The sequence below is a fragment of the Glandiceps talaboti genome, chromosome 8, assembly GCF_964340395.1.
Source record: "Glandiceps talaboti chromosome 8, keGlaTala1.1, whole genome shotgun sequence".
In the NCBI taxonomy this organism is placed as follows: Eukaryota; Metazoa; Hemichordata; class Enteropneusta; family Spengelidae; genus Glandiceps; species Glandiceps talaboti.
In genome coordinates, this window is record NC_135556.1 from 24,896,415 (window position 1) to 24,918,065 (window position 21,651).

General features: G+C 38.4%; 1 protein-coding gene across 1 annotated transcript; it reads right to left on the reverse strand.

Moving 5' to 3' along the window:
- Nucleotides 1-190: 190 nt before the first annotated feature.
- Nucleotides 191-13,909, reverse strand: LOC144439419 (NACHT domain- and WD repeat-containing protein 1-like). Its single transcript, XM_078128706.1, has 19 exons — nucleotides 13,830-13,909; nucleotides 12,423-12,580; nucleotides 11,922-12,124; nucleotides 11,675-11,790; nucleotides 11,209-11,423; nucleotides 10,391-10,645; nucleotides 9,589-9,800; nucleotides 9,026-9,271; nucleotides 8,189-8,401; nucleotides 7,587-7,914; nucleotides 6,823-7,125; nucleotides 6,355-6,574; nucleotides 5,932-6,082; nucleotides 5,156-5,330; nucleotides 3,267-4,886; nucleotides 2,684-2,815; nucleotides 1,713-1,885; nucleotides 632-779; nucleotides 191-291 (listed from the first exon to the last, which is right to left on the reverse strand). Exons 1-19 carry the CDS (start codon nucleotides 13,907-13,909, stop codon nucleotides 191-193), a joined length of 5,049 nt encoding a protein of 1,682 aa, XP_077984832.1.
- Between the last annotated feature and the right edge of the window lie 7,742 nt (nucleotides 13,910-21,651).

The following is a 21,651-nucleotide window of genomic DNA, read 5'->3' on the forward strand; positions in this document are numbered from 1 at the left end:
TATATCACACAATGGCAAAGAAGTTGGTTGTATTCAAAAGGGTTTGGGTCATGAAATAAACAGAAGTCGATGAAGTAGAAGTGACGATGAACATATTGAGTTATGGTAATGTCTCATCGAGTTGCACACGATGATGAGGCCTAGGTATGTCGTCAACTCAGGGTGTACCGTCTATGATCATATCAGGTTCCTACGATTCGTCTTCTTCTAAATCGAAGTCGCTATCCAAGTCGTCTGAATCATCTTTGTCATCATTTTCTTGGTCAACCAGTTCAAGGACATTCTCTTCACCTAAAAAGTATGAGATACAACGCATTGGTAAAAGGACGACACACGTGTACACGGAAACCAACTAACATGTTTTATAATTTCCATTTGTGTCTTGATTTGCGGACTTTCGTGATTACAGAATAATCAGTTATACCCTACTCAAGCCAAGTTATTGTCCTCGAACAGAAAGTATGGATTATATAATTAGGCAGATCGTTCTCCGTCACGACAACCCGTTTCTACGTCACTTTTTGCAGTGTCCGAAATATGAGTCAAAACGTTCCAAATCGGAATTATTTTTCTTCATTTTTAATCGATTGTGCTTGAGGAGGTATTCCCTCCCAACTCTGGTCAAACTCACCTGCTTCTTTGTAAGTAGAAAGTTCTTCACGTGGCATTTCAAATTTGGTGACGTCATCACCGTGTAAAGTGAAAGTAACAATAGACCCGATACTGTTAGCAGCAAGCACTACAACGTTTCCATTTTGAACCAGTTCAATAACAGAATTCTACGAAGATAAAAAAAATAACTACCTTACATGAAAAGTAAAAATCTGACATAACAAATACGATTTGTACATACAATGTACATGCATTGGTTGTTTGCTGCCATCTGGAATAATCAAGGGACTAAGCTTACTGTAATGTCTTTTCTTACCACTCTTTCAATTCTTATCATCATTGCCCCAATTTTGAAAATTTTCAGTATTATCCACCAACAAATTGGCCAATCATACAGTTCCTTTTGTACTATCCATGTTAACAAGGTATGGGCCTTATCATTCTTAAAACTAGTGAACACAACAAGGAACCTAATTGGGCATTTACTCTTGATTGTAAGCCAATCATTTTAACCGTACTAATATGTAAGTATACAACTTTGAAAGAAAAGGTTTCAATGGATGATTACATTTTAGTAAGAATGTCTTAGTTACTCAGGATAGTTTGGTTCATGAATTCTATGTTAAATAATACCTGTAAGACAGAGATGACACTAGTGACAGTGTGAGAAGATTTGAAGGCTGCAGAGAATGTTATACTACATGTATAGTATACTCTATTTACTGTCACCTGTTGTACAATTAAATCTAACTCAAAACTAATATATTACCTATGATGACAATTTTAATGTACAGTGGTCGTGCAATACATGTGACTTTGTCTAGATGAAGTGTATTTTGTTTGTTGACAAACACGATGTGTCGTGTCGAGGTTATTGTCTAGACGCTTTCCAATCCCAAGTTTTGACAACTACTTTGAATTTGGCTTGCTTTAATACTGACATGACAGCAGAAGCTTACTTATTGGCATGACGGCAGATTTCCCTTGGAGAAAACGTCTTTCGTATTGAAATTATAAAGTTTTGCTAATGTGATGCCTAATAATCAATAATATCATGGTAATAGAATGTTTATCTGTTATCAACAATGGAACAAACATACCTCTTCAACTGTGAATCCAGCTATTTTAGTACCCTTCTCTAGATTCCAGAGAATAAACTCCCTTTCCTTGGCAGATAGTGATTGGTAAGAAAGTAAATGGCGATGGTTTTCAGTAGGAAGAATTTGGTTAACATGACGAAAACTATGACCTGGCAATCTTTGTAATTGTTCCCCTGTAAGGAAAGTTATTCATATTATCGTTTATTATACCATGGGCACGTCAAGTTATAAGTGTTCGAACAGAGTATAGAGGATTTATACCCTAGTTGTTATATGTCATGACAATGCGAGTCTACATCGTTAATTCTGCGATGCTTGCAATGTGCGTCAAAACGTTCACAATAGCCAATATTTCCAGTATAGACAGGAAAGTGGCTCTACACATCAAATAGCCAAAGCAAGACATTTCAAGCAACTGATGAAGAAACGTCATTGTATACCACAGGTATCTTTACACGGCACTGTCCAGGCACTTTCCAAAACAGCAGAAATGTGGGCTCTGGTTTGCAAGAATGGTGAAGAGAAACCGCTCTGGGTTTCGAAACGATTGTGATAAAATATGTAAAATATGAGTTTCATCCATGACGAATCATCTTCCAACCGCAAGGGGGCGCGCTTCGATGGACATTCTTTATCCACACTGGCACGGACTAACAGTATTTGACAAGTCAAGATGATGACGAATTAGATCCTGTTACATATTGCTATGGCTAGCTTATTACATTAACACATGCAAACACAATACTAAACACAAACCAAGTCCCATACAATATTTTTACATTTGATGCAAAGATTGTGCCGGTATAATAATTATGCTATGCTTAAATATTATTCTTTATTCAGTACAAAAATACACGTGAAATTATACCCCCCCCCCCCTCATGTCACTCGTATTTTCCTTGGCTGGAATGATATCTAACTTAATCCATGTCTAGGTGCTTAATTCCCGTCCTAGTTAGAAATTGACTTACCGTTTGTAAGATTCCACACAATAATGTCGATACTCCTCTCGCAATAACTGACAATCAACTTATCATTCCCCATGGCAACAACACTGACTACACTCCCTCCTTTCTCGTTTTTCAGTCTGCGAGTGAGTTCACCTGAAACACCACAATGAGAGATAGGAGAGGCATTTATATTTACTTCTTGGTATGTTTAACAGCAGTACAGTGGGCTGAGAGCTATTGCATGGAAATCTCACATCTGTGTCCTACAGTTTATGAGGATACTTTTTACAGATAATTGTATGTTATTTGCCAAACACCGTTCCATATCTTGCTGCGAGAGGTAATTTTTCTGGTATAACGGAGAGCCGGAGGCGAGCCGTTATACCAGAAAAATTACCTCGAGCAAAAATACGGCTGTTGGTGAAAACTACGCCTGTGTATCTGCAGGGCTCTCGGCCAATCAGAATGCGAGATTGGTGACAGGTGACATATAAGTATACAAATCATCTCGCTGATGTGGATGAACTTTAACTGTAACAGTTATGTCTTATCATTACTGGTATGCATTGGTTGTAATATTTCAATAAAGTCGAACTCCATTTACCTGTGTGTGTATTCCATACATTAACCTCTGTGTTGATGACGTCAGGGCTCTCTCTGTATTTGCAACAGAAATATGCACTATTTGATGTGAATGTTGAATCTCTGATAACCATTGATGATTTGTTTGGTGTTCCAGGTGCGTTCAGAGTGCACTTCAAGGCACGTGTTTGTATATCCCAGATGTACCATGTGAGGGGTTCATCTTCTAAAATAGAACATACAGCCATTCCACAACCGTCAGAGTTAGAACTGAAATACAACACTGGGTTTGAGTTTCTGCTTTCTGTCTTTCCATGCCTAAGAATAGCGAGTGGCTTCCCGGTTTCGACATCCATGATCTTCAAGTTTCTTCCACCTTGGGTGACTGCAACAATTTCGGTTCTGTTCTTGACAAGACAGACCCATTCTCCCCCAGTCTTACCATGAAACACCTTGGTGATATTGCCCTTGACATAGTTAATAATTTTGATCCTTTGTCCCACAACTCCAATAGCGTGATTCTGATCAAGAATACTCCATCTGAGACCTTCTGCAGACTTGACAGCTGTCCTTGTCATTGGCTTACATGTCACGGTATCCCACACAGTCACTGCACAATCGTCCCCTGTTCTTTGTTTGCTGTATGCAATGATATGACGTTCGTCACCAGGTATGGTCCATAAATCGGCAAACAATTCGCGTTCTTTCTCCTCGTCAGCGGCAAGAGTGGATACTTGGGAAGATCTATGGCTATCCCAGTCTCGGCGAGATAACCTGGCATCAGGATCATCTCGGCTAGCATCCCAAATTCGCATAAGATTATCCATACCTATGGTTACGATTCGGTGACCGTCAACAGTCGCTGTATTGTAAATTGGAAAGGGGTGCTCTAGATTATTTGATCTCTTTTCTGTGATGAGATCCCACGTACAAACATACCCTCTGTTTGGAAAGGTAATATAACGCATGTCTCTTGTCAAGTGGAAGCGGGCACTCATATCCCTCCTACTCCCTTCGATGAATTTCAGTAACTCCAGACTTTTGATATCATAAATCTTCAAACCATTCTCTATCATGTTGGAAACAACGATCTTATCGTCTGTAATCACAAGGGCATTTATTGGGTGGGTTTGAAAGACTCCTCCCGGTGTCTTAGTTTTGGGGTAGGGTTCAACAGTTCTCACGAGTAAAGGCTCTGTTGACATATCGACAACTTGTAGGAGATTCATCTTCCGCCCCAGTAAGGTATTGTAGTAAGCAACAACATACCCATTTGCTTGAATATAACAGCTCCAATGTTTCTCTTGCAGGAACTCATCAGAAACTTCCTTTACAATTGATTCTGTTTTGAGATCAATCACCTTCAGCACTCCCTGACATGGAACGAAGAGTTTCTCACTACTTTCCCCACCTACTGCAAACGGCACTGAGACTGTTGATGACTTGCCATCAGGATAAAGCAGCATCACTTGAGAACCATTTGATGATTGGTAGACTTTGATTGCACCCTTGAAGGACACAGCAAAGAATTTATCTTCATAACAAAACTTAAGATTGTGTACTTCATCACCAACATCCTCTAAAGTTTTTAGTTCAAATCCACTTTCCACGTCCCAAAGTTTGACAGAATTGTCAGCTCCAGCTGAAACAAATGATCAAATGACCAACATTATCATATGTTCAGCATTTCGTATTATAGTGGATATTCGTCTAGCTATAGGTTATTTGCAGCTTATCATGAGTAACAACTTCTATCATCGCTAGTTTTGGTGCTGTTGTTGAATGTTATGGTGAATTTAGTGATCGTTGGCCTGACAGTGTTTGGTTATTTGTATGGCTTATAGAAAGTGGTCAATGATAAAGTGTATTCCTTGCCTTGATTGGTATTAGAGAGTTCTAGACTAAGTTTACCTGTGATGGCTAGTTTGCCGTCCCAACTGATATCCAGGCCTATCATGTTGTCTTTGTGTCCAGTAACTGTTCTGAGAAGCGGGCCACCCGGTGGAGTCAGGAATGGAAATGAAGGAAGCAGACTTGTGAATTTTGGATTCTGGGCTTGAGACACTAGAGGACGTAACTTTGCAGTCTGTAGAAATAAATGAAGAGTACGTGAATGTTGTTAAATTAGGGTAAACGTTTGGCAAAGTTGGCTCAGAACTATCCGTATGCAGGCTATCATACAGCAAACATATTCATCGGTCTTCAATCATATACAATCGATTGATAGCATGTGAAACTTGAGGCATGTATTACCAATCGTACACGTCCTGCACATACACTGAATTCTAGTGCAAACAACACTCCGCTACTTTATTATATGGAAGTTGTGTCATCTGCAAACAGAGGTACGATATAAATCAAGGTAATTCATTGAATTGCATATAACTAGAATTCTCTGACCACTCATCATGACAGCAGTCACCTCATTGAATTAAAGGAAATCGAAGTTATAGCCACGTGCTTTAGAAACCTCAATCAGATCATATCTATTTTCACTAATGGATTAGGCAAGAATCTATGTCGATCTGTGAACAAGATATACAGATTCAAGCGAGGTGTTTAGAGTAGGGGTCAGGCTAGGAAAACAACTCGGATTAGACTCTTCATATAGCATAAACCTGATATGGATCATCTACAGTGATTAAACATATCTGCACATGCGCGCCTCATGCACGAATATCACTTACCTGAACTACTCTGGCAAGTATCTGTGAGGCTAGTTGATTTGGATCTATTAGCAATGCTTCTTGTGATAATTGCAACACCTCAAATACAAGACGAATATCACTATCATCTGGATATTTCGCAGTGGCAGCCCGAAAATCATCAAAAACATGCCTGCAAGAAACAAGAAAGGTGCTTTTGACCATTCTTTCATGAAAATTGTGTACATGTTCGCTCTCTCTCTCTCTCTCTCTCTCTCTCTCTCTCTCTCTCTCTCTCTCTCTCTCTCTCTCTCTCTCTCTCTCTCTCTCTCTCTCTCTCTCTCTCTCTCTCTCTCTCTTTCTAGATCAGCTGCTGTGAGCGAAGGTTCTAAGCAAACAGAACTTTCACTTTAATACCTGGGTACAAATAAAAACCCACATTAACAACACACTCGACTAGCTCACCTTAAAGACGTTGCCTTCATCTTGATGTACAACCAATCCAGATATAAAATCACGTTGTCTTTCAAACTTTGCAGCTGTTCACTTTGCATTAAATGGAATGGTAATTCACTGAGCTTTCGTAGATTGTATGAAGCTTCGCCAAACACGAGAGGCTGAGACGCAACTAAGCGATCACTTTCTCCTTTCTTTCCTCCCCTAGTTGTGTAGGGTTTCTTTTTCCCTGGAAGGGAGGATTCGAAGACTTCTTTATTAGTTAACTTATGATCACATCTAAATTCATTCAGAGGCATAGTGGAATTAATATGCATCGACTCAAATAAGTTTTTTGTACGATATATACACATAATACATAATATGGAAGGTAATGGCAGCCATTGCGTTCAGACTTGGCTCTATCTAATGATCATGAATCTCTTTCAGTACAAAGTAATGTACGATAATTATAATGGTTGTGGAGTAAACACTTACCATCCGACCATATACCTAAGAAGAAATCTGCAATGTTTGCATGTAACAATTGTCTTGTCTTTTGGTCGGGTAAATATCTTTGTTGCGCTGCTTCCTTAAACTGTCGGTGATACCAGGATATAACACGTACGCCATCTGCACCTCTGTCTACTAGGTAAGAAGATAACTCAGCCCGGATGCGTACCCATAGCAACGGTGGAAGGCGACGAATGGGTGGGGTCCAGTATTGATAAACATCATTTAATACGTCGTCATCTAAGGATAGGATATCTTCAAGTTCGTTCTCGGTAAGACCATTCTTTCCTAGGATTACAATTTGAAAACGAAATGAAGTATTAGTTTGATGAAGAAGTTGAACGGACACCATTTTGTTCCTCGTAAGTAAGAGCCGATTCGCACACTATTTGGTACTGATACACAAACTTTTCCTTTGGCATTTTCTCCAAGACTCACGCGTGTCCTCTCTCTAGCTCTAGTCCTGTTTGGTTTGTTTGTTTGTCTGTCTGTCTGTCTGTCTGTCTGTCTGTCTGTCTGTCTGTCTGTCTGTCTGTCTGTCTAGACTAACTATTCATCTGTTTGTTATTCTTAGGAGGTGTTTTCTGGTAGACTGTCTGTAAATCAGTGTGTTTGTTTGTTTGTTTGTTTCTCTCTATTGCCCTACTATTACCTGCAGTCATATAACCCAGTGCTAGACTGACTAATATGTTCCTATACAACAATTCAAACCTCTCAGACTACAATGACTTCTTTTAACTAATACTTGCCTGCAGTGAGATAACCCAGGGCTCGACTGACTAACATATCCCCATACTGCATTTCAACCCTTTCAAACAGACTAACAATGACGTCACGAACAGTACTCTTGAGTCGAGTTTCTTCTGGATTACTGTACGAACTCCAACGACAAGCTTCGTCGAATGAAATTTTCAGAAACAAAGGCAATGGACAGTGGTGGCAGGCTTGTACAATGGCGTCCATTTGATTATTTGTCAATCGTCTGTTCTGCAGTTCCAACCAATTCTGAAGGATGGTTTCAGAGTCACTTTCTTCCAGCTTCGGTATTTCAAGGAAGTTTTCTTGGTCTAACATTGACTGACAAAAGAGACAAAAAACTTTTATAAGGTAATATATATCCAGTTTATCATTAATAGGGATAGTTTTTTGACGTAATTCGTCTAAACTTAGCTTTGACTGTCAATCTATGACATCAACTTTAACCAAGGCTGATCCTTTAAAACTCAGATATCTATATATAATATTTGGTTAAATGAAATTGTCACGTTTATATATACGAGAACACCATGTCCGTACTTTCAAAACGTATTCAGAATATATAACATCTAAACAGTTTAGATATCAATCTTACCTGTAGTATAGGAAAGCATTCGTATTCTTTTTCTGGCAACGTTGATACGATTAATTTGACATGATCCGGCAACTCCAATGGTAACCATGACAACTTGCGCGCTTCTCCTTCCGCATCGAATTGGTCAAGTGAATCGAGGAGTATTACTAGAGGACGCTCTTTTGTTGCCTTGTCCAATCGTTCGGGTAGTGTTCGTATGAGCATTTTTAATGCCTGTTAGCAAACGTAAAACGGTGATGGGAAAGTTAGTGTTTTAAACAATACGTTATGTGTGTATTTCGTTATAACGAGGTGTAAAGACGAAACAGAGGTACTCTATTAACAATGAGGGCTAACAAACCACTAAAATTGTATTGATTCTGGATATTTTAAAAGGACATTGGTCAACTTCCGGACTAGATACATGCTTGAAACTAATCATGTATTGTGTTATGTAGATGCGTGACTTGAAATGGATATACAACCTCAAACATAACACTGACAGGTTTAAGTATGTGTATTTTATCTACAATCTTAATGTCCATACCAAGGGTACATCAAAAAATCATGTCATTGAACAGGTTGACAAAATGCGATGTCACAGATCTCACGATGAATCATGTTTCACAAGATCAGTGACATATGTAATTCTTGATATGTGTAAATGACGACACGAAATAATTGCGGTGTGTATTTAACACTTCTCGCCCTTCTTATTACTTTCACCGAGGACAACTTACAAAGTGGTTATCATCTATGCACACTATTATACGTACAAGTATACGAATTTTATATAAACTGATAGACAAAATATAATGAAATCAGCTGAAATCCTTGTCGTTCGTGGACTTTACTTACATCAGGAGTATCTTCTTCGTCGTCATATGCTTTACTTATTTGTCTGCACACACTGTATAGTAAACGTCTAATATTGCAGCTATCCGGCGTTGTACCCAGAAATCGTAAGATCACCACAGCGTCTTTGGAAACCAATCTGCGCACCATCTTGGCTGCCATAGCAACAATCGATGTTTTCCCACATCCAGACATCCCATGAAGTACAAGTATATTGCTGTTATTACTTGTCAAATAACTTTCTATCGGCTGGAAAAAGTGTCAAACAATATTTTTTCAATAATGTTATTCTGTAATGTGAATTTCCTTGTGTAAATGAATGGTAAACAATATAATTCCTTCATACAGTTGCACCATGGGTAATGTCCTTTTTGTTTATACTTGTCATAAAGCGAAAACTGCAGCCTTATATCTTACATCAGTGGGACTGATTTTTAACTTTTTAAAGCTAGAACCCGAAAAGTGAATCCAAAACTACAAACAAGGATGGCGTTTAATACGAAATAACTGAGTATACGAATTGAACAGTTGTTGGAGCTCGTGATCGGTTGACATTTCAAACGTACCTTTAGAACATTTTCTCTTCCCTGGAATGCTTCGCATTTATCCTGACAAAATGTCACGTGTTGTGATATTTCTTCATACAGGGGATCCGTGATTGCACTTTGAACTCGTCCAGCCATACCGTCTGATATTCGTTCCTTCATTTTAGTTTCAAAGTCTTGGCACAGTTGATTGATGTATTGCTCATGTTCAGCTACACTGCGGGGATCAATACCTGATTTAAAAAAATACCATTTGACTCTATATTAGGAAACGTTTCAGTTTCAACAAATACTTACAAGAGGCATACACTACAAACAACATTATGTGTACATAATATGTGTAAAGATAGCCAAAAATGTGGTTTTGTTTCGGCACGTGTCTTTGATAAGTGAATATGGAAGGTGGATACCAAATTCTCATATTAACAATATGGAGAACTGTGACCTAGTAAGATGTTTTTGAAGGGAAGTCGATGGGAACTGACCGATAACTCGATGTTTCTTTGCCAAATAAAAATGTTTGTATGTGTAATATAGATGTAGGACTCAATCTTAGTACTAATATGTGCGTATCTTGCTAATTATGACAGTAATCAGTTTATGGATATTTTGGACGCACCAAATCAAATTGCAGCGCCAAAGTTTCATTGCGCAAATAGTATATAGTCGCCGTTGACGTCATAATAAAGAGAAATCACTTCATTAACTGAAGTAAAAGCCATGTGACCGCCATTTCATGCAGTAACACACAGTACACGTGACAATAATATTAGTATGTACCTTACACACACACACACACACACACAATAATATTAATATGTACCTTTTTCTGTCCAATTAACATTATAAGTCAGTATACTGTCTTTTGGTAACTTTAAGACAATTTTGTCAGTTTTCAAGGAATCCAATAATTCCTTGGCATCGTCTTCAGAATCGCCACTTTCTACATATCTAGCTAATAGACGCTGGTCTTCACTTTCGTTGTCATCGACGTCTGTTAAGATTCTATGAAACCAAAGACATTTCTTGTCTGGATTTCCCACTTCCATGATTCCTTTGTTTAACTCATGCTCCGTCACTATAAAAAACAAACAAATAATAATGACAATGAAGGCTGGTCATGGAAATTGACTAACATGTGGACAAACACTAAAAAACATCAACTTTTAATTGTGCAAATTTACGAACTTCTCACCCCCTAAATATTGATAAAAGATCACCACCATCACCACCACCACCACCACCACCACCACCACCACCATCATCATCATCATCATCACCACCATCATCACCATCCTTCTCAACAGCAACAACAACAATAACAATAACAAGAATAACAACAACAGTGAAAGTCATAACAATTACTACATGTAATCTGATATGATGACCTGTGACATTCACTATACCAGTTGCGATATTCTCCCAATAAAAGTAATGACATGATAGTATTGATGATGCTAACAAATGATCTATTTTAAGATTGATATGATTGAGAATAGGGTGGTATGATGACGTACCTGTGAGAAGGCAATGTTAGAATCCGAAGAGTGAACACATATTTAAAGCCTATGCAAGTGACATGAACTTTAACGACTCCAAAGTGTCAATTCTTAGAAAAAAATGTCGATTTTCTCAACATACCTGAATATTTGTATTTATTTGCCCTTGAATCACTTCTGAAAACTTTCTCTGCAGCCTGGCTAAGAAACCGTCGTAATCTTTCTGACACTGACCACCACGTGGCTTTGGCCTGTCTTTTTGTATCATCACTGCTGGATTTGTACTCGGGTAGGTTTGTTGAAATTTTCTGTAGTACGTACACTGTGGGAATTTCATTTTCATCTTTCTTGTACCAACTGTGAACACAGAGGAAGAATATTAAGTGTCAAGTCCGAAAAGTATTACTTATGATGTGTGGAAGTGTTAAAACTTGACACTTCTTTGTGGAATTTTGACTACACAATGGCTAAGTATACCTTACAATTGGTTAATTATAACCGTTGTTAGTATACACGGTGACCAAATGTAAAAACAATGTATGGTGATCTGAAGTGACTATTTTCTTTCTCTCAATTGCATGTAATGATGTCATCCTAATAAGACTTACCTATTCAGCAAAGTTTGGCCATCTTCAGACGGCATGTGAGACACAATAGACTCAAACTCGTCAGCATCAATCTTTCTCGGCAGAAGCCTAGTACCATAGCGTTGACTGAGAAATGTCTGCATAGATTGCATATGGATAAAATAATAGTAATGTAGTTAGAGTCAGGCTCAATTTCAAACTATCGTGGCAGAAACAAATTGGAAAAAAAAACGAAAGAAAAACGGAAAAAAAACATTTGGTCAATTACCACAAAGTTCGGTCCACTTGAAAGTTTCTGACAGGCTTCAATCTCTCTTAAGCAAAGTTCAGTTCCCATATGATCATCTGTAGCCTCGTCTCGGATTCCCCATCGCATATCAACCACTTGAAATTCATAGCCTCGTTCCTGGCAAAACTTCTTCAATTTCGGATAAACTCGTTCCATTAAGGCATTTCTCTCGTGTTCAGTATCTGTTGAATTAAATAATCAACAAAATAAATTGAAATGTTTAGATTTCTTGTCAATCGATAGTGTATGTATGTATGTATGTATGTATGTATGTATGTATGTATGTATGTGTGTGTGTGTGTATGTAGGTAGGTAGGTAGGTAGGTAGGCAGGCAGGCAGGTAGGTAGGTAGGTGTGTGTGTGTGTATGTATGTATGTATGTATGTATGTATGTATGTATGTATGTATGTATGTGTGTATGTATGTATGTGTGTGTGTACTGTGTAGATAATTACATAAGTATCTTGTTTGTCAACTCACCCGTAAAAGTTGAGCTTGTGAATATCCTTACTATTTTCGTATTTGGAGGACACTCAATTTCTACATTGCCTCGTATAATTTCAGACACTAAATTGTTAGCATCCTCCGCACTCTGATAGGTTGATTGATGTGTCTGTTCAACAGTGATTCGCTGCTTCCTGTAAATTACACAGATGAAAAAGGGGAATATTATAGTCTAGGATATCCTCTTTGGACTTCAACCACGCTATGTTAAGCATATGCAATGACAAGAAGTATAAATCAAGGTAACAATGGAACCATAATGACAGGCTTGACTTTCTTCTTTGAGTTTCAAATTCCAATAATGAACAGGTGTGTCGTACTACTTTGCATCAATAAAAAAGTGGACAAAGTCAATTTTACGGGGGAAGTGATAGTCCCAGTTTTGATTGCTCTGACGAACTTATGCAAAAGGCAGTTTCAGTTAAGATTGTCTAAGCCCAGCAGTTTTTTGTTCAACGTGGTTGACTGTAATTGTTTCTGTTTGTGACGATCTTACAACTTGACCTGAAGTTACATGTATAAAAGAATATGATAGGTTAGGCCGGGTATATTAAGCCTATGTTTAACAGTGCACGATTACAGTACAGAATAAACAACAAGAATGATCAATGTGGAGGTTCAGACCGTCACTAAATTCTTTTAGTGGTCTGAGGTGTAGGTTAGTCTAAAAGGTCCAGTCGTTGGTCTGCTCGTGGTCTTTCCTCCCTCCATGGTTTGTTTACGTAGCTACCCAACATTGGGGAGCTATTATTACATAAATTGAAACAACGACTGGGTCTTTCAGGCTATGTGTAGTCTGGTGCCAACGTGGTATCGAATCATCGATAGAGGATAACACTAGACTAGGCTATATGGAGGTTTGCTAGATTCAACCACTTTCCTCGTCTATGGTTCCCGGTGATCAAGCTTGATAACCCGTACACGCCTGGCATATATGGCTTTACATCTGTCTTCAGGTCAGGTCTAGTAATTCTGTTCCCATTAAAAAGCACGCCATTGTTGATGCGTGTACGTCAACTTGTATTTGTTGGTAATACATTTGTATATAATGATGCTGTCAACCGAAGTGTGACTGTCACATCATGTTACTCATAAGCTCTATGCTTTATTGTAATATAGTATTACTTGGCCCATTCCGCGACGTGACTGGCAACGTTGGCCCTGCCAAGACATTCTGAGAAAACAAAAACGTCTCCTATCTCTCAATCTGATGGTTATTTGCGATTATGTAGGCCGGGTGCTCAGCCTCGCAATAACATCTATACATCGACAGATTCCATTTCATGACACAGCGTGGTGTACATATTTGAATGACAATTCACGTTTCAGATTGAAAACAACATGGCTATTCCTTTACATGCTATATATACACCTAAGTCTCACCTGCCCGCCGTTGGCTTGCCACTTCTACCAATCGGCATATTTCCATTGTTGCTAACATCTTGACTTGGTCCGCAACCCATATTGAGGTAAAAGGTTGCTGGAGCAACAGGTCGCCTTAATGGATATCTGGTATAGCTGCTTCTGGGTACGGTATCCCTTCCCCTTTTACGACACACTATCCATTGTTAGCCATAAGACTCACCTTGGTAACAATTTACATAACAATTAACGACCTTTGACCTTTGCCTTACATTCTTCCATTCACTACTCATACTTACGATACACATATCTCTAGCTCTGCTAGTACGTGCATTATAAGAAGCTGGTGACACAATATCACTGTTGACAGTTGTCATGTCAGGTGATCACATTTCATATTATTGTACAGTGACAGGAAACTGACATGAACATCGCTCATGTCGACGAATCATTGACTCTGAACACCAGGAGCGCTAATTTAGGCCTACATAGGTGTTTCAATTCGATGATGATACAAAAATCCATGAACTGGGATTACACACTAATTGCATTCAATATTCAATCTTTATTAAACTGAACACACACTAGCAGCGAGTGTAGTATAGTGTTGTACAATTCATGTAAAAACGAAATGAAAATGTAAGGCTCGCAATTGCATGAAAAAGTATATATACAAGTACACTTCCATCTGCTGCATGGAGCTACTGCAGGAGGGTAAGATTATTTTTGAACAATCTTGTAACCTGAATTTAGCATTTACAACCGATTCTATGTACACAATTTAATACTCCTATCAATGGAATTCTTTATTTGCTAGTCAGATTTATTAGTAATGTAGTTAATACAATCTATCTCCCCCCCCTCTCTCTCTCTCTCTCTCTCTCTCTCTCTCTCTCTCTCTCTCTCTCTCCCCCTCTTTCTCTGATTCTCTCTCTCTCCCTCTCTCTCTCTCTCTCTTTCTCTCTCTCTCTCTCTCTCTCTTTCTCTCTCTCTCTCTCTCTCTCTCTCTCTCTCTCTCTCTCTCTCTCTCTCTCTCTCTCTCTCTCTCTCTCTCTCTCCTGTTGCCATTTAGTTCATATTCAAGGCTTTTGCTATTAGATTTATTAGAACAACAATAATTTACAACAGAATATGAAAAATATCAAAATATTAATTGTCAATTTTAATTATTTACAAATACTGGTCATACAGTAATTCGTTAATATGAAAACTTGGCAGTTAAAGTTGCTTGTTTATCGTTTGTCTTGTGTATTGATGAATACACTATTTACGAACCCTCTAGGCAATGCGTTCCCACACATTTACACTGTAACCAACTTCCCTGAGTACCGGAAAGATATCACGAAATAGTTTGTTTTTCACTAGACTCTCACGATTTGACGAACTCTCTAGATCCGAATTAGTTTCTAAACTTGTGATATAGTTAAATAAATCACGGAACTTTTCATGGACTACATAATACGCATGAAGGTTCTTTTCACTTTCGTCATCATGTCGACTGTCTGGTGTGAATTCTGGTTTTCGAAATTTATCATCCACCGTGATTACGTCATCAGTTGGAGTACAGAAAGGCTCCTCACTGATAATTCCGAGTACATCAATTGTGGTATTCTCTGACAGCATTTCAAAAATCACTCGAGCAACTTCATCTTTTATTTTCCCCGTCAATACCAACAAATAACGTAACGATTTGTTGTGTTGAATTGCCGTAAAGCATGACGTCAGATCATTGTCATCCCCGATGTGATCAATGATGGCATGTCTGAGCGTTTTACTGTTTTTGATAGCTTTGTAGACTTCGTCGCTTTTTGATTTTCTATGTTCAATTTCATCGTTTGATAATTCATTATTCCAAGCGAATTTTAAGTAAGAACACGTCTGTCTACTGCCCTCATCGACCGAATTGTCAAACGCCTCAGTGTTTAGGAACAGAGTAGTCACATTGACATTCTCTGTGAGAACCCTTGCTAATATTTCCCGTCTTTCTGCCAATAAACTGTTCGATCGAAATCCGTACGCCAATGTTTTCAGGGAAGGATGGCGTATAAGTTGGTCTCCCAGGGCAACGAAGACGATTTCAGCGCTGTGATGACCTGTCAGCGAAAAGTAACACAACGAATCTTGGAGATGTATTATTGAACTGAAAGACTGATTGTATACCAGATTATCGGTATCTGAAGGATATGGCATGTCAATCACACCAAGAACGAGGATCTTTAGACGTTCTGATTTCACTGAAGCTTTGTTGAGGAGGGACAGAACATCGATCATGCCTTGGTCACATCTTATTTGCAAACACAATTCCACTATTCGTGAATTTCCATCTAGAATCTTCAACAATTTGTCGCCCGAAGAATTCAAAATAGTTATCTGAATTTTCTGTAAGTATCGCGACCCGCGTAAGACATGCAAAAAGTGTGAAGGTGTCAAGTTTGATCCTATCGTAAATTCTTTCAATTGTAGAGTGCTATCCGACTCATGGTTTTGATTGCAATGTTCTATCACGTGTGTAACCCCTGAGAAACCAGAAGACGTAACAATTGGGGAAGACCCTAGATTGACTGTGTTGTCACGTACTAATGCAGAAACAAGTGTCGGTACAAAAAGGGTGGGATTTCCTGATTCATTTAAACAGCTCACCGCCACAATACTACAGTCAGCGAACGCTGGGCCGGTTTTTGAAGCGAGAACTTCGCGAAGAGTGTTGAAGAAGACATTCCCATTGTCGCCGAGCATTCCCGCTAAAAACATGCACATGCTCCGGAGCCTACTGTCTTCAACAATAGTACGAAATACCTGTGCTTGGTCAGCTTCACGCGATTCATAAACATAGTATGCTGCCATATACTCCTGGAATGTTTTATGAATAAACACCCAGAATTTGCTTTGTTGTAGTCTGGCAGTACTATATTCCTGAGTGAGTAAACCTACAGATAAGAAAGGACGTTTATCTAATAAGCCGAACTCGTTCAGGTCAAGTTCATCGAACCTGACTTTGTCGCGTCTGAGACCACTGTACGCCATTTTACCCAAATTTAACATTTCATCTTTATACTCCCGGGGAAAGCACCCATACACAGGTGCTGGTAAGCCGTGTTTCTCACAGAAACGTTTGAATATGCTTATTACGAGCTGACGGTATAGCTCGCTCATTTTGTGTGGAAGCTTGCCTTTACTTTCTTCCCAGAGAACACATAACAAAACAGCATTCAGTGGATTTACTGCTAGTGCCAGCATTTTATCATCAAACTCCAACTTTTTGATCAGCTGACTTGAAATTTCTGTCTTCGGATAAAAGTATTTCTTGATATAGCCAAAGATGTTTTCTGTTGAAAACCCTTTTATGATAAAATGCTGATGTACATGTTTTACCAAAGTATGCCTCTCTGTACTCCGAGATGATATGATCACGACTGCCTTCGGAAGGACTTTTCGTGTTATTACATTCATTACTTTTGCTTTAACTGTCTGCTTAACTTCGTCAGCCCCGTCTAAAACAATCAAAACTTTCTCTTGATTATTCAAAATATATTGCTTGAGATCTTGACTATTCACTCCAGAGTCTTCTGGAAGTAACTGATCACGCATAGCTTCAAAAATGTCCCCATCTTCAGTCATTTGTCTCAACTCTAAAGCAATCAATAATGTGAATTTCTCAAGCATCGGTTCTGATTTCAAAGCCCAATCTAAAGCTAGCTTTCTACAAAATGTGCTCTTTCCAATTCCAGGCTCTCCCTCAACTAAAATTCTACGCTTTGGTTTATCTGATAGAAATGCCTTTCTAAAATCTACTCCTGTGTACTCTACGCCCCTCAGACTTCGTTCTATTAATTGTAACTGAGTGTATACATCGAGCAAACCTAAACGAAATCCTCCTTCATACCAAGGCACTGGTTCTATATAACTCATCTTATCTTCATAGTAATCTCTTAGCCACTTTTCACACTTATTTACTGCTGTGGATAGTTTATCTGAAATTCAAGAGAAACACATACAGTAACAGTAGCAGTAAAGTTCCTTTTATGGGAATCGAGTTTTATGAAGAGACTACACATCTTTCATCCGAATCATTCAGACGTCATCAGAGTAATGATGTTATGCCGTTTGGTCTGGTGACCTCCTAATGGATTCACCTGACACTAGACTATTGTAAATAGGTGGAAGATAGTATATCCACAGTCACGGTTGAGGGGTGGCTGGTGTTCTCTAAATCCGATGGATTCCCGTACTTCCCTAGACCAGTATTAGTCATCCCTGCACGGGACTTTTGAGTGCTCCGTTGGTATGGTGAGTCAGGTTTCGCATTTCTTGTGGCGTTTTGTCTTTTGGGCGTATTAGCTGATTTCTGACGGTGTTGTATAATTTGTAATATATGTTCATATTATATCATTTTAAGATCTTGCTAAGGTTTTCTGATATGCCATGAATGCATTTGAGATGTAGTGCTGGTTTGACTGGTTGTGGTTTAGGGACTTTAACCATCCAATGCTGTATCAACTGTGCTGATGTTTACTCCTAGTTCAAATCTATATACGTATTAGTGTATGATTGTACCTGCGACACCTACAAATATTGATACATGTCAATAATAAAATACCTACCGCTTTCAGCTTTTTCCCTATGGGCTTCATCACGTTGGAGACGAGGTATTTTGCAAGGTGAATGGTCCGTTGTTTCTGAAAAAAAGAACCACGGATGTTTCAAGAAGCCTGACCTGATTTTTAAAAAAAATGTAAGTCAATTATCACAGATCATCACATATATGTTCATTGTCTGGGGTTGTATCACAGTAATTAATGCAGGCATGTGTAACTAGATCAGAAAAAGATGGTTGATCAAGAATTGCAGGAGGTTAAGGTTACGTTTACTTGTTATTCCAATGAACAGTGATAGTATACTAGTATTTGATATTAAATTATGGATATGGAAAAAAGTCAAATTTCAAAATACAAATATGAAAGGAACAGATAATAGTGATGACTCGTATGAATACACTCTTATCACATTGCTGATTCTAATTTATTAATACCCTTATCGTACAGCAGCCATTATGGATGGTGTGTTACCTTAATCATTTCCAATCACATAACTAATTTGTGACGTAGGTATACACTGTCTAAAACATTTTACAATAAATATAGCCTTTGATGGGGGAGATCAATGATTTATCAATAGATGTTTGTTTGTTTTAATCCACTGGCTGTCTTCTGAAATTTTTATCCTTTTTTTGAAAGTCTTTTTTAACCAGCAAACAATTTTTTAAAGTCATTTGTGCCCTTTCTTCTGTGACATTTTATTGTACAATGCGCTGAGATGTAGTGTAGCGTGTTTCTTTAAGAATTAAATAATAATAATAAATAATAATATTTTATAATAATAATGTCAGTAGATAACATAAGTTGATAAAATTATAGTTCCAACAAATGCGTTCCGAAGTTACTTTAGCTAGTGAGTTCATGGTCCCATAGCTAGTGAGTGCATGGTCCCATTCTGTGTGTTCCACTACGTGCGCTCATCCATCCCACTAAGTATATTACTGCCTTTGATAAATTACAACACTGACCTAGTTTGTAACCACTCAGTCACACAGATAATGGGATGGTGCAAACAACATACCTGTATATTCCCCGGCATTGCTATCGTAAGTTTGTTTAGGCACATGTCCAGCAGACAAAGTTTCCAGAATATTTTGTTGAATATCTTTCATTGCTGTAACTTCACTTGATAGCTTCGCCTGATCTTCACGTTGTTGATCAATTTTTTGCTCTATCCTGACTAAATATTCCCTCTGTTCAGTATCTGACTGTTCCCATTCTTCCAACATTTCCATGTACTTCACCGTCTCATCGTTATCCATACTTGTTTCTAACATCAAACGATCGATATCATTTTGATTTGCACCAAGTCGAATCAAAACAACGCTGATGTCATTCCAAAAGTCACGAAAATCATCATTTGTAATCGATGCATTACTAAAATGTTGTAATCTATTGCGAAAGATCTTCATTCTTACCAAATCAGCTTCAAGTTCAAGTTCTCCTGAATCTGGTGGTTTATCCCACCCAGCTGTCGGAGGTAAAAGATTACAAACGTTTCTGAGTAATATCACAAGTAACGAAATATCAAACTTGGTTGATGTAACCGTCACTCGTGGCATTGGATACAACACGTCCCATTGGTGTTGTTTGATGATTCTAGGTCTCAACTTTTGTAGCGTTGAGAACTGATTTGACAGACACTGAGCCAGTGTATCCGGTGGATGAATTGTATCTAGAATACCTCTAAGCACCTTTGTTCCACCTTCGATGAGTAGTCGACATATCTTTGCATGGTTCACTTTCTCTGTTGTTGTTTGTAGCTCGGTTGAGAGGTCGACAGTCGCCATATTTGCTTTTGAAATTACGGCATTCAGATCTTCACCACTTAAAACACGTTCGCAGTCGGTCTTGCCCTGGAGATACACCTGTTCTTTAGGATTCACTTCGATTACATCGGATATTTCACGCCAGACTGTGTGTGGTTGCCCTAGCAACTAGAACACTTCCATTCTAGATAGATTATATTAAAAAGAAAGTAGTTCTCCGTGTATGGTTTGCATGTTTCAATTTCTCGGTTGTTGTCTGTAGTTCGGTTGAGAGGTCAAAGTTAAAAGTACACACAGAGTTCAGTTCTTTTATTTACACCCGTTCACAGCCTATCTTACCCTCAGCTGACTCTCCGTGCTCTTTAGGTTTCATGTCGATTAATGGACTTGGTTATTTCACTCCAGACTGTACGGTAGTCATAACAACTACATCACTTCCGTTCTCGGGAATTGCATGAATAGGGAACTTTGATTAAGTCAGTATATATTTGCATGATCACCATTATATAAATAGCTCTCTCAGCAAAGAGCTAGGGATACCATCCAGTAGGTTTGGGGATAAACCGTTCTCCCGAGCCTTCAGTAATTACGCGGGGTAGGCCGGGGGGATTGGGAGAGGGTCATGTTTTAGAAACATGTCCAAAAGGGAGGGTCATATTTTGGAAACCCGTCCGGGGGGGGGGGGGTGTCACATTTTACGTTGACTCATTTTATGACCTACCTGGATTGTACTTGTTACCATATACAGTGAGAAGATAAAATTCTTGCAAAATGCACTCTGCACTATCACAAACAAAGTGTACAATTCTGACAGAAACAACACACATCACTTCAAACTAAGGCTTATATTTAGCTAAACTGCATATAGTTACAATTTACTGTTTTCCACATGCCAAACAAGTCTGAATGACATCTTGTGTAGCTTGGCTGTTTGGGAATATATCATGTGACAGAGGACAAGCTGTACATTGCCAATTGTTTTAAAATGCATATACATTGCCATACAAGCGCAACATGTGCATATGAGCCATATACGCGATTTCCATGCAAAGATTGACCTGTATCACATACATGCTGAAACCAGTCACTGGCTTCAATATCTTGTCTCATGAGAATGTCCATCGAGCATAAATAGTGTAGAATATTTTATTCTCTTTGGAATTACCGTTGAATACCGTAATGAACGGTAATACACATATTTTAGAATTTCAAAGGTAATTTATGTTGTACTCTGTCTTACTTAGTTGCATGAAAAGTGAAGGGAAAAAAGAGTTTTGACGTGAAATGAAGTTTCAGATAAATAGTGTTTTCCAAACATAGCTAATCTGATGTAAATATTCTACACTACAGTCAATTCCAGCAAGAAAAGTCAAATACAATAAAGTTTCATATTTCACTAGACAGTTTTTACTACAGAACATAATGATTAAACACCCAGTAGAGGAACAACAATAAAATATTGATTATGTGATACTTTTA

Excerpts from the sequence above, each read along its gene's own strand:
- LOC144439419 (XM_078128706.1), bottom strand. The coding sequence starts at position 13,909 with ATGGGTTGCGGACCAAGTCAAGATGTTAGCAACAATGGAAATATGCCG. Across the intron at positions 12,581-13,829 it reads GGCAAGCCAACGGCGGGCAG|GAAGCAGCGAATCACTGTTG; the intron begins GTGAGACTTAGG and ends TGTAATTTACAG. Across the intron at positions 6,575-6,822 it reads CTTAGGTATATGGTCGGATG|GGAAAAAGAAACCCTACACA; the intron begins GTAAGTGTTTAC and ends CCTCCCTTCCAG.